This window comes from Salvia splendens, chromosome 14 (genome assembly GCF_004379255.2).
Source record: "Salvia splendens isolate huo1 chromosome 14, SspV2, whole genome shotgun sequence".
NCBI classification, from domain to species: domain Eukaryota; kingdom Viridiplantae; phylum Streptophyta; class Magnoliopsida; order Lamiales; family Lamiaceae; genus Salvia; species Salvia splendens.
In genome coordinates this window covers 9,379,004-9,391,943 of record NC_056045.1, presented here as the reverse complement: position 1 = coordinate 9,391,943, position 12,940 = coordinate 9,379,004, and the positions used below count along the sequence as shown (strand labels likewise).

General features: G+C 41.6%; 3 protein-coding genes and 1 pseudogene across 3 annotated transcripts; 3 read left to right on the top strand and 1 right to left on the bottom strand.

The window, feature by feature from the left end:
* The first annotated feature begins 483 nt into the window (after positions 1 to 483).
* Positions 484 to 1,921, top strand: LOC121764146 (protein MAIN-LIKE 1-like). The gene is made up of 2 exons (XM_042160209.1): positions 484 to 930; positions 1,241 to 1,921. The coding sequence occupies exons 1-2, from the start codon at positions 814 to 816 to the stop codon at positions 1,919 to 1,921; spliced, it is 798 nt and encodes a 265-aa protein (XP_042016143.1). The 5' UTR covers positions 484 to 813.
* A 220-nt stretch (positions 1,922 to 2,141) lies between these two features.
* Positions 2,142 to 2,822, bottom strand: LOC121764145. Its single transcript, XM_042160208.1, has one exon. It carries the CDS (start codon positions 2,820 to 2,822, stop codon positions 2,142 to 2,144), a length of 681 nt encoding a protein of 226 aa, XP_042016142.1.
* Positions 2,823 to 4,944: 2,122 nt separating this feature from the next.
* LOC121764144 lies at positions 4,945 to 8,195 on the top strand (annotated as a pseudogene).
* Positions 8,196 to 9,287: 1,092 nt separating this feature from the next.
* LOC121765838 (subtilisin-like protease SBT1.2) lies at positions 9,288 to 12,480 on the top strand. The gene has a single exon (XM_042162093.1). It carries the CDS (start codon positions 9,320 to 9,322, stop codon positions 11,636 to 11,638), a length of 2,319 nt encoding a protein of 772 aa, XP_042018027.1. The 5' UTR covers positions 9,288 to 9,319; the 3' UTR covers positions 11,639 to 12,480.
* Positions 12,481 to 12,940: the final 460 nt, after the last annotated feature.

Sequence of the window (12,940 nt, the reverse complement as noted above, 5' to 3'; positions counted from 1 at the left end):
TTGATAGGAGTGGTTCTTATAAGAACTTTTTTCAAAAGAAGAATTTTAAAGTTATTTGATACATTAATTGGCATTATAAAATATACTCTCTTCGTCTTGGTCACTTATGGTTGACTAATAAAGAAGAAGAAAATGTAGTTCAAATTGGTAATGGATGGTGGGGCCCATAAACGATAACGTAAAAGAGGGGTAAAATGTTATCATAAAAGGATATGGACTATTTCTATGGGACAGACGAAAAAAGAAATATGGATTATTTTCATGAAACGGAGGGAGTATCAATTATTGATATTGAGTTTGAAATTGATTATTATAAATTAAAAAATTGATATTGAACCAAAACGGATATATTTTGTGAGGTTAACTGATATCAATTTATTTGCAATTGATATATATCTATGTTCTGACTTTAAGAAAAGTTCTGTCACGATCCATTTTCTTATTTTGATACTTATTCTGAAAAATAACACTAGTTTTCCGGATGAAAAGTGACAGTTCTTAGGCAAAATTCTATTTTTGTGAATGCATGTTAACTTAATTCCAATTTAATGAAGAGCAATAGATGAATTCCCGCACAGTGAGTGACGCATAACATTTGTGCGTCGTTATTAATGAAACGCACAAATGTTATGCGTCTTTACTGAAAGACGCACAAATAATATGCGTCTATAAAAAACGACGCATATAGATTATGCGTCGATAAACGACGCATAACTGTTATGCGTCGTTGCTAAAAGACGCACAATATATGTGCGTCTTTCAGTAAAGACGTATATTATTTGTGCGTCGTTAAATCGGGATTAAGAGGGCAGAATGCTCGTAATTGACAGACGACGCAGCGTGCAGCGAAGGAGGGGCGATTTCAGCGACGATTTCCGGCGATTTGAGGCGTTTTCCGACAGATTTCAACCAAATACCAAACATATTTCGGTAATTATTCATCCATTTGGCTACATAAATCAATAATTGCTGAAGTTATGGAGGTTTTCCCTAATTTAGTAAAGTTAGGGTTTATATGAAATTGCTCAATTTACGGACGATTTCTGTTAGTGTGTTGTTTATTTGTGTTGTTTTGTTGCGTATTTGTGTGTTTCACATGAATTTAGGGTCAATTGTAGAAGTAAGTGGTTCAATTGAAATTATATACACAAAGTGCAGAAAATAGATATATTCTTGTGCAAAAATGTGAAAATTTTAGTTATCTTATGCTATTATATGTTGGGTGAATGTTTTGAAGTAGATGGCATCTGCAAGTTCTGAACAACAGTTATGTTATGGACCTGAGGATCCATCCGTACTGTTTCATCAAAACGAACATATTTCAGCCTCATTGTTGGCGAATGGCACAACAAATGTGTTGAGAGTTCGTAGGACGGAGAGTAAGGTTTGGGCACTGCCAATACATGAAGATGTGATGCATTGGCTTGATGTTTGGGGGTTCAGAGGTGTGATTGAATGTGGAAGGCCAAGAAGGATGGACAATGACCTAATAACTGCATTGATCGAGCGATGGAGGCCTGAGACCCACTGTTTCCACCTTCCAGTTGGTGAGGTAACCGTAACCTTACAGGATGTGCAAAACCTGTGGGGTTTGAGAGCAGCCGGTCGTGTTTTCACTGGCTGTGACTACCCTATTGGATATGAAGATTGGCCCAGCAAGTGTAGAGATGTGTTGGGATGGATACCTGACGCAGAAACAGAAACGAAGCACGGTGGGTTGTTGATGACGTCTCTGATCAACCAAGCGACTATGCCGTTGGGTGATGGGCTGCATGAGTATGCATACGTCCAAAGAGCACGTATACATGCTCTAATCTTGTTAGGGGGGCTTATTTTACCGGACACTACCGGGTGCAAGGTCCCCTTTATGTGGATAAATGCCTTTGACGATCCGGAAGACGATTTTGAAGTCGGATTGTGATTTTTGAGTCCAGAAACTTAGTGACGCATAACGATTATGCGTCACCGGGCGATTTTCGTAGCACACTGAGTCCACAAACTTGTGATTTTTTAACATTTTTGAAAAATTGTCGACTAACATCTCACATATGTTGACACATACACATAGTACCTATTACATCAGCCTCAAACACAGATACATAAACATAGTAGTTTATACATAAACATAACATACCACGACTTTACTGAACGGCACCGGCCGAGCAATTTCTTCGGTCATGCCCCTCTATCCCGCAATTTCTGCAGCGGCGGGGAGCCCTCGGTTCATCTTCCTCCTGGACATCCATTTGATTAAGTATCCTCCTTCTTCTAACGCGGCCACGCGTTCTAGGAATCAACTGCTGAGGGGTGATGCACAATTTCCATGAAGGTGCAACCCAATACTCTTCGTGTCTTGGTGCATCAAATGAAACTTGAGTACAGTACTGTGATCTCCATGTACCTAGGTAGTACTTCTCATCTATGAGGTCCATCATAACATGACCTCTGTCTCTAGCAACCGCACAAGCATGCGAACAAGGGATTCTCCACATCTGCCACTTACCACAACTGCAACTCGATTCCAAATACCTGACTATTTGAACATTGTTGCCCTTTGACACTCCTTTTACGATTCTTCCTCGAGTTCGGACATGGTACTTCCCAACATCTCGGTCAATGACAGTGACGTAATGTTTTCGCCCCTTTGAGTCATTCTTAGCAAGTTTGTCCCTCGCCCATGGGGTTAATTCACCTTCGGTGTGTTCGATTGTTGTCTTCTTCTCCACCCACCATTTCACCGTCCTCCAAAATGTCAAATCAACCAACGCTCTAATCGGCAACTCTCTCACACCCCTCAAGACGTTATTGTAGCACTCCGACATGTTTGTTGTGGCCACCCCCCACCTAAGTCCACCATCGTAGCACAGTGACCAACATTCTTTTGTAATCCTATTTAACATTCGAACCGCACCACTGTTGACATCATATAGTGCTCGACGTCTTCTGGCAAATTTACGTTCCTGAGAACTTACCCCCAACTTCCATATAATGGCCTTCACATTGGGACCCTTGTGCTTCTTCAACACATTTGCCCTAACATGAAGCAAACAAAATTTGTGGTGTATCTGCGGGGCCCTTGTCATGATTTCAGACTCCATTGCATTCAAGAGTCCTTTATGCCTATCTGATATAATGCACACCTCCCGCTCGTATTTCACCACATGAGTTCTGACATGATCCATAAACCACGACCAACTGTCATTGGTTTCTTCATCCACCACCGCATATGCAATAGGCAAGCATGTCTTGTTAGCATCAAAACCACAAGCAACAAGCAACTTACCTTTAAATCTTCCTCGGAGGTGAGTCCCGTCAACTGTTAAAACCGGTGCGGCCTTCTGGAACGCATGTATTGCAGGCCCAAATGCCCAGAAAACATAGTTGAACACCATTGTACGCCTCTGACTCAACAGATCGTTATGCTTCCACTCAACAATTGTGCCCATATTCTGTGACTGGAGTTCAAACATGTAGCTTGGCAACTGCCTAAACGATTCCTCCCATCCACCGTATACAAACTCTATAGCCTTTCTCTTTGCATACCACGCCTTCTTATAACTGATTAACACACCAAATCTGTCTTGAACATCAGCTATTATGGAGAAGACCTTGAAATCGGCACATTGTCGCACATGATGTCGAATCAACAGAGCTATCATTGGGGATGAAAAGTTAGCATGATCTCTATTAGCACGATGGCCTATACAAGTATGTCGATTCTTCCACTTCCTAACTTCCCACATATCGTCATGCGACCTTTGTGTAACCGAAACCTCCCACTTACATTCCCTCGCCTTTTCAGCGTCGGTGGTGCTGATGATGCCTGCCCCTGTTACTGTCGTTCCTGCTGGAAATTTGCATACAGCATGCCACCTTCTTAGTTTGCTCTCGACAACCTTAAACTGTTTTTCATTCCACAAACTCCACATAGTAATAGCAGTCTTCACGTGTAGCTTGGAATCGAATTTTGTTCCCAACACAATCCGATGCGGCTCATTCTCATTCCAATACAAAAGGCTGTGTTCATTACCACCCACATCATCCGATACTCCAGAAGGACGACTTGGTAATTCACGAAAGAATCTAAACCCACTAGGATTGTATTCCGGAAGTGGTTGTTCACCTTGCATAACAGGTTTACATGGTACTATCTCATCATCAGAACTAGCACCGACATCATCAGCACCATCACCATCACTGAGATCGGGGTCTGCCTCTGTCTCAGATAGTGGCCTTGGCTCAGCAAGATCATCTGCAGCATCGACCTCATCATTCAATCCAACCCCAACATCAGCAACATCTACAACATCTACAACATCTCGCTGCTCATTCATACTACGATCAAAGCTCATTTGGTCCACCCTCGCAGATGAACCAATACCACAGTCAAAACTCATTTGTTCAAACCTCGCAGATGCTCCAATACCATAATCAACAACTGGTGGGATTTCTTCACTCCTCACAGGTGAATACTCAACAAATAATTCAATACACCCACTTGAATTTTGAGCATTGTTGAACATAAACATTACACTATCATCATTGCGAATCACAGAACATGTATAACTCATACCGGAACCATAGACTATACATTGTCTCCATAATAATTCAATTGTGTGTTGGTTCATATCTATTCCCATTGCATCACAAATCATTGCTACCAACTCATAATAGGAAACACTTGAATTTAATATAATGGAGCTCCTCGCACGAGGTGGGTCATAACCAATACCCATATGTGGTAGTTGAACTACTCTACCACCCCAATACAAACTCACAAATACTTGCATGATTTCTGCATCAAAAACATATAAACCAACGACAATTAAGGACATTTTTCCTACAAGCCCTAATTTGTATAAATTGGGTCAAACTAACAAATGAAAGCGCAATAAACATGAATAATGTCGAATGTAGCTAAATTGATTAACAAATTACCGGATCTTATGGAGAAATCGCCGGAAATCGCCTGAAAACGCCGGAAATCGCCGAGAGAGGAAATGAAAGTGTGTGAATGTTCGTTCTGTGATCTGTGTCTGCCTGGAGGGGGTTAAAACCCGACTTAACGACGCATAATGTTTGTGCGTCGTTCAATAGCGACGCACAACCCTTATGCGTTGTTAAGCGACGCATAATCTTTGTGCGTCATTATTAAACGACGCATAAGGATTGTGCGTCATTAATAAACGACGCACAAACATTATGCGTCACCCCCTCTAGTAGAATGAATCTATTCTCCTTCATTATTTTGGAATTCCATTAACTTCTTAGCACAAAAGAAGAAAGAGCTCCAGTTCTTATGATAAAATATTATTATTATTATTATTATTATTATTATTATTATTATTATTATTATTATTATTACAACCAATAATTTCTATGACTAAAATGAATTATTTTAAATAAAAGTGACCGTTCTAAAAATATTCTAACTAATTATTTATGACAACGGTTTTCTCTTCTACTTTTAATTTTTATTGACAAAATACTATTTCACCAAAATTGACCTTGCTTAAGAATCAAAAGGATAATGCTCAAAAGATCGTATTGTGCGAGCAAGTGCATAGAAGACCGATTCTAATATTTAAATTATGTTGCAATAATAAATCATGTGTAATCCATCTTACGTTTGTAGGTAAACCTTACCAAGAATTTGAGGGTATCTGATAGAACTTTGTTCTATCGGGATTGAGCACACATGTTTGTAATGAGGATAAAAGGAAGATAAACCCTAATTAAAGTACTATGGACGATTTCCGCCAGAACCAGAAATGTGAATAATTTATTTATTATTTCTCTATGAATCAAAATACTAGAAAATTAATAGAATTCTAAACCCTAAAACATATATCTTGCTAATCAAGCAAGTAAATAAATAAAAAGGTTACAAAAGATATGAAAAATAAATAAAGATAACCGACTAAGATAAAAGATATGTTGAATCAAGACATATGTATTGAAGATGATCTTCGGTGAAATTTGCTAAATCGGGGAGCCTATCAGTGCCAACATGAAGGAAACCATGAGGATGTGCTTTTGTATGGTGATAAAGAAAATACTACTAATAAAATGATGATTTTTGTTTCCATTTCATTATTTGTTTGATATGTCTCTTTCTAAGAAATCACAATTAGATGACACGCTTCAAAGCCTACCAATCACCTAGGACTTTGATTTTGAGTCATTGCACATTGATTTTGAGTTTGAAATTGAGATATCACAACAATTTAATGCTCACAACAATTGTTGGCCTAAGATGGAAATAATGTAAATTTATGGATATTACTAAAATTTATTTCAGTTTGCTAAAAGAATAATAGCAGGTCAGCAGCTACGACTTTCAATTATAGTTTTTTTTTATATATAAATGCCATGTTTTTTGAAAGATTAGAATAGTATGATTTTGATAGGAATAGGATATCAAATATAAATGATTTTATAATTATATATCAACATGAAAATCGCATATAATATGATTGAATTTGAGTTGGCATACTCACTGATGCAATTCAGCCTCTAACATACGCCTATTGCTGACTAAAATACGCCTGCTTCCCTTCCATAATTCCATACAGATATAGAAAGTTATAACTGCTTTTTTCCTTTCTGTTACTCAATATTTTCTCTTAGTATACAGAGTCATAGATTGTGATAAGATTAGATTTTTTTGCTTTCATCTTTTTTCCTTTTAGCTTCAGTTTTGCATCTTCTTCTTCTTCTTCTTCCTGGTTAGTTTACGCTTCTCATGTTTGATTAATTTCTTCTGACTTCTTTTTTTTTCGATTACTGTTGGTGTACAAGTTTGCTTATATCTTGTCTACATCTTGATTTCCTTTTGATATGATATTTGCATTATTTCTAGAGCTGTTTGCAAGTAAAGTTGCGCGTTGATCCGATGGAGAAGAAGCACGGAAAAATTCATCATCCGCGCCTTTGTTTGTTAGTCGCGTTATCAGCGTTCTTTTGGTTATGCCTGTTGTACTTCGATTTTATGGCGATTGGTAATGGCAATGCTAAATCATTTAACACTCTGCCTGTTGATTCGAATCCTAACCGTGTTATCACAAATAACGCGATTCACACGCCTCAACAGGAGAAGCCGATGTATACCTTTGTGAGGGCATTGAGGACTGCAGAGAACAAGAGCGATCCGTGTGGGGGGAGGTATATTTACGTCCATGCCCTTTCTTCGAGGTTCAACGAGGATATGCTTAAGGAGTGTAGTAGCCTTAGCCTGTGGACCGACATGTGCAAGTTCACCACAAATGCCGGTCTAGGTCCTCCACTGGGGAACGCTGAGAGAGTTTTCTCGAGAACAGGGTGGTACGAGACTAATCAGTTTGCAGTGGACGTGATATTCACCAATCAAATGAAGCAATACGAATGCTTGACCAACGACTCTTCTCTCGCTGCTGCTATTTTCGTGCCCTTCTACGCTGGATTTGACATTGCACGGTATCTCTGGGGGCACAACATATCGACTAGGGATGCTTCGTCTCTTGCTTTGGTTGATTGGCTCGCGAAGACGCCAGAATGGCGCGTGATGAGAGGGAAGGACCACTTTCTCGTGGCGGGCAGGATAACGTAGGATTTCAGGCGACTATCTGATCGAGAGTCGGATTGGGGTAACAAGCTTCTGTTGTTGCCGGCTGCCAAGAACATGTCTATGCTTGTTGTCGAATCAAATCCATGGAACGCGAACGATTATGGAATTCCGTATCCAACCTACTTCCATCCTGCTAAGGACGAAGATGTGATTGTTTGGCAGGAGAGGATGAGGAGACTAGCGCCGAAGTATCTGTTCTGTTTCGCTGGAGCGCCACGTCCAGGCAATGCCAAGTTGATCCGTGGGCAAATCATTGAGCAATGCAAGGATTCGTCGTTGTGCAAGTTGTTGGAGTGCGGTTATAAGCCTCGTTCCGCGGCTGATATACGCTGACCCTCGCGCGAAGATGAAGACGTTTAGAGATGCGTTTGATGTGGCGGTTAGCGCGGTCGTTGAGAAGGTGGCGAAGTTGAGGAAGGACATGGTTGAGGGGCGTAGAGATGATGGTTTTGTTGAGGAGCTTGGATGGAAATATGATTTGTTGGATGAAGGTGAAGTGATAGGGCCTCATGAATGGGATCCATATTTTTCAAAACCTAAATAGTCGGATCCCAACACTGTTTTAGCAGAAGCAACTATAAAAGAATGAGTAAAGACAACAATGATGTCGTTTTGGGATATGATATGAATGCAACAATCTAGAATTATTGAGCTTATATTTTGTGTAGAGCATGGTGAGTATGCATACTAGGATTTCAATATCATCAATTATATCATATGTTTAGTTTAATACTCTATTCGTTCATTTTTTGCACCGATTTTGAAAAATGATATTTTCTCCATCCCAACGAGTTGAGTCATAATCATTTCTATGATGTCCCAACTAAATTGAGTAATTATTTAACTACTTCACAATATCATTGGCCTTGTCGGTGGTAAATTAGTAATAGTGATTATTTTGCATGAACGCTAAAATGAGTTAACAAAGATCCGCTTAATTTATAAGAGTAAAATTCAAACTATTGAATGGAAATTTATAAAAAATCAAATGCTAGAAATCAGAATAGAGCGCAGGTGCACAAGCAGCACGTGCCCTAAGAGCCTGCAATGCGCCATTCTACACACTAATATGTGGACTCTTTCTTTCAAAACATAGCAGTATCAGATTTGAGATGTGAATAAAGCTATGCATGAATTTCAGTTTTGTATTTGGAATCTTTATCTTCAACTACTTCATTACATAACTTGACATAAAACTTCATCATTCTTCCGTCACTCACTTACTTTACAAATTTCGCATTAAAATTTATATAAGTTCTTAAATTCTTTATTTTTTATGAGGGGAGTATCAACTAATTTTTTGCTAAAACTGTATAATGAAATGAAATGTGTGATTGATTGATTGATAAGAGGTGAATGCAAGTTCTTGCTATGTTTCATTGGGACAAGGGCAACTAGGCAACTCGAATGGACAAACGTTGTCCAACTACAAAGATTTCAAGAATCCCACATCATAAATAGCTTGCAACATAGATACGTTGACATAAAATATACTTTGTGGGGGTAAAGAAAAGAAATTCAAATAAAAAGTGCAATAAATTGAAGCAACAGTTACTCGTGAAAAATCCTCAAATAAAACCAAAGGCTCTCTCTCTACTCCCTCACTCTCCAAACTCGTGAGCCAAAGAGCTCCTCTCCTTCCCCCCCCCCCCCCCCCCCTTCAAATACCCCTTCCCTTCCCTTCAACATGAGCCATCACTTTCCACATCCACCATGGAACTCATATCTCCACTCTTCTTCGTCTTCGTCTTTCTTCTGTCTCTGTCTCTGTCTCTGTCTCATGCACACGACGATATCCAGACCTACATCGTGCAGCTCCACCCCGACGGCCCTTCCCGTTCCCACTTCCCCTCTAAGCTCCACTGGCACCTCTCCTTCCTCGACAACTCCGTTTCGACGGATGAGGATTCGTCGTCGCGCCTCTTGTATTCCTACGGCCCCGCCATGGAGGGCTTTGCCGCTCGCCTCTCGCCTCCCGAGGTCGAGATGCTCAAGAGGTCGCACGAGGTTGTGGCAGTGCGGCCGGACAGAAAGCTCGAGATTCACACCACTTATTCCTACACCTTCCTCGGGCTGAGCCCCACGAGACAAGGTGGCACGTGGGTCGAGTCCCGCTTCGGCCGGGGCTCAATCATAGGGGTGCTCGACACGGGAGTCTGGCCGGAGAGCCCGAGCTTCGACGACCGGGGTATGCCGCCGGTTCCTCGGAGGTGGAAAGGGATATGCCAACACGGGCAGGGCTTCAATGCTTCGAACTGTAACCGAAAGATTATCGGCGCGAGATACTTAAGCAAAGGCCACCGAGTCGCCTCACTGACGTCCTCGCCTGACGTTGTAGCAGAATATGTGTCGCCCCGCGACTCCCACGGCCACGGCAGCCACACAGCCTCCACCGCCGGCGGAACTCCTGTCTCGATGGCGAGCGTGCTCGGAGGTGGAGGCGGTACGGCTCGAGGAATGGCCCCGGCTGCGCACATTGCTGTGTATAAAGTGTGCTGGTTCAGTGGCTGCTACAGCTCCGACATTCTTGCAGCCATGGATGAAGCCATCAGGGACGGAGTGGACGTGCTTTCTCTCTCGTTGGGAGGCTTCCCGGTACCCCTCTACGAGGACACTATAGCCATCGGTAGTTTCCGAGCTATGGAACATGGCATATCAGTGATATGCGCTGCAGGAAACAACGGTCCGATTCAGAATTCTGTTGCAAATGAGGCTCCTTGGATTGCAACCATCGGAGCAAGCACGCTCGACAGAAGGTTTCCGGCTGTGGTTCGACTAGGTAACCGGAAGCTTCTGTACGGAGAATCCATGTACCCAGGGAAAGGAATTGCAGCGGCTCAGAAAGAGCTCGAGCTGGTATACATCACAGGCGGCAATAAAGGCAGTAACTTCTGCTTGAGAGGGTCTCTTCCAAGGGCAAAGGTACGAGGCAAGATGGTCGTCTGCGACCGCGGTGTTAATGGGAGGTCCGAGAAGGGTCAGATAGTAAAGGAAGCCGGTGGTGCTGCCATGATCCTAACCAACACCGAGATAAACTTGGAAGAAGATTCAGTGGATGTCCATGTCCTCCCAGCAACGCAGATCGGTTCTGACGAAGCGTTTCACCTCAGAAGCTACATAAACTCGACGCAACTGCCTAAAGCAAGAATCATCTTTGGAGGAACGGTCGTAGGGAAGTCCAGAGCACCTGCAGTTGCGCAGTTTTCATCGAGAGGGCCAAGTTACACCGACCCTTCAGTTCTGAAGCCAGACATGATCGCCCCGGGGGTCAACATCATTGCTGCGTGGCCTCAAAACCTCGGCCCCAGCGCCCTTCCAGAAGATTCTAGAAGAGTGAACTTCGCTGTCATGTCAGGAACATCCATGGCATGCCCCCATGTCAGTGGAATCGCAGCTCTGCTTCACTCGGCTCATCCAAAATGGACGCCCGCCGCCATCAAATCTGCACTCATGACGACTGCAGATAGGCACGATCATCAAGGAAAACCAATAATGGATGGAGATAAGCCTGCTGACCTCTTTGCAACCGGAGCAGGGCAAGTGAATCCCGAAAAAGCAATCAATCCGGGATTGATATACGACATCCGACCAGACGACCACATTACTCACCTATGCACTCTCGGATACAGAAGATCAGAGATATTCAGCATCACTCAGAGGAACGTTAGCTGCCACGACCTCTTGCGGAAGAACAGGGGTTTCAGCCTCAATTACCCCACGTTTTCCGTCATCTTCAAAAACGGAGATACAAGAAAGACGATAAAAAGACAAGTAACAAACGTGGGCAGCCCCAATTCCATCTACTCGCTGGAACTGAAGGCACCCGAGGGAGTCACAGTGAGTGTTAGACCACGTCGCCTGACATTCAGACACGTAAACCAAACTCTGAGTTACCGAGTTCGGTTCACATCAAAGAAAAGAATCCAGACAAAGGACACGAGGTTTGCAGAAGGGCACCTGACATGGGTGAATACGAGAAGCTATAACCGGGTTCGCAGCCCAGTTTCAGTGACATGGTCATCAACAAAGTGACATAACATCATGAATGCATTTTCCAGTATCATACGTAGTTTCATTTCCGACTTCGAGAGTTAGGATCGCATATGAGATATCCATCCAATCATGTATTCAAAAGGTAGACTATTTCTCTGTTAGAACAGAAGATAGTTCACAATACACAATTTGAGAATGCAAGTTTTCCCATTGCTACACACGTCACAACTTTGGTCAAGTAGTTCAGTCAATCAAATCCTACTTAATCAACGAGTTAAAACAAACAAACTGATATGCAAGAGAAAGGAACAAAGTAGCAAAACCCTCATATCTTGAGGGGAATCTTATCAAATGACATTTACCTTCTAAATATGTCTCAAATGTATTAGATTTTAACCTAATTACACTATTTGAATGAAGATAAACAGAAAAGTAATTCTTATCAAGATCGCTTTGTATCTTTTTTATTTGAAAAGAAAACTTATGTAGAATCCCCAATATTAAGTATATGTCAAAGTTGCTTCTTTATTATTGAAACAAAATGCATTGAAAACAACTGAGTATCCAAGTTTGTAACTTTGATAGGAAACAAAATGCAAAAAATTGGGTAATTTGATAATTGCTTCGTCTTACTGAACAAAGCAACGAGCTTCAATTGCTACTTACATTTCTAAATCAAGATAAATAGCATTGTGGTTATAAATGAAAATGCAAAAAAAAAAAAGACATTGCAACTCATTTAGCCAAATACCTTTCCACATACACCTTATAAACAAATAGCTAGAGAGAGAGATATATGAAGGGGGCACCTGGAGAGCAGAGCGGTGGTGGGAGCAATGAGAGATAGAAGACAAAGCCAGAGACTGCAGAGCTGCGCCATATTGGTGTCACAGAAGAGGGAGACGATAATATAGGTATCTTATAATTTATTAAATTTATAGAATTTAAAAATTATATAATAGAATTTTATTAAAAATCAAAAAATTTATATTTTATTGAAAATGATAAAATACATAATATAAATTGAAAAGTTGATGTGGCCAAACTTTACCGAATATGTTTGTAAGAGCATCTACAATGGCGGCGAGCGGACCAGCTAGCCAATTCCCGACGCTGGCCGGTCCGCTCACCGAACCATTGCAGCCGGCGAGCGGCAAATCGGCAAGCGCACGCCGATTTGCGGGCGCTAGCTGATGCGCTCGCCGATCGGCTGGCCGCCATTGCAGGCTCCCGATCGGCGAGCGATCGGCCAGCCGATTTTTTATTATTATTTAGTTTTGGCGAGTTTTAAATATTGTAATTTGGTCCTTCAATTATCGGAAATTACATTTCTGGATGAAG

Excerpts from the sequence above, each read along its gene's own strand:
- LOC121764146 (XM_042160209.1), top strand. The coding sequence starts at position 814 with ATGCTCGTAATTGACAGACGACGCAGCGTGCAGCGAAGGAGGGGCGAT. Across the intron at positions 931-1,240 it reads CAAATACCAAACATATTTCG|ATGGCATCTGCAAGTTCTGA; the intron begins GTAATTATTCAT and ends GTTTTGAAGTAG.
- LOC121764145 (XM_042160208.1), bottom strand. The coding sequence starts at position 2,822 with ATGTCGGAGTGCTACAATAACGTCTTGAGGGGTGTGAGAGAGTTGCCG.
- LOC121765838 (XM_042162093.1), top strand. The coding sequence starts at position 9,320 with ATGGAACTCATATCTCCACTCTTCTTCGTCTTCGTCTTTCTTCTGTCT.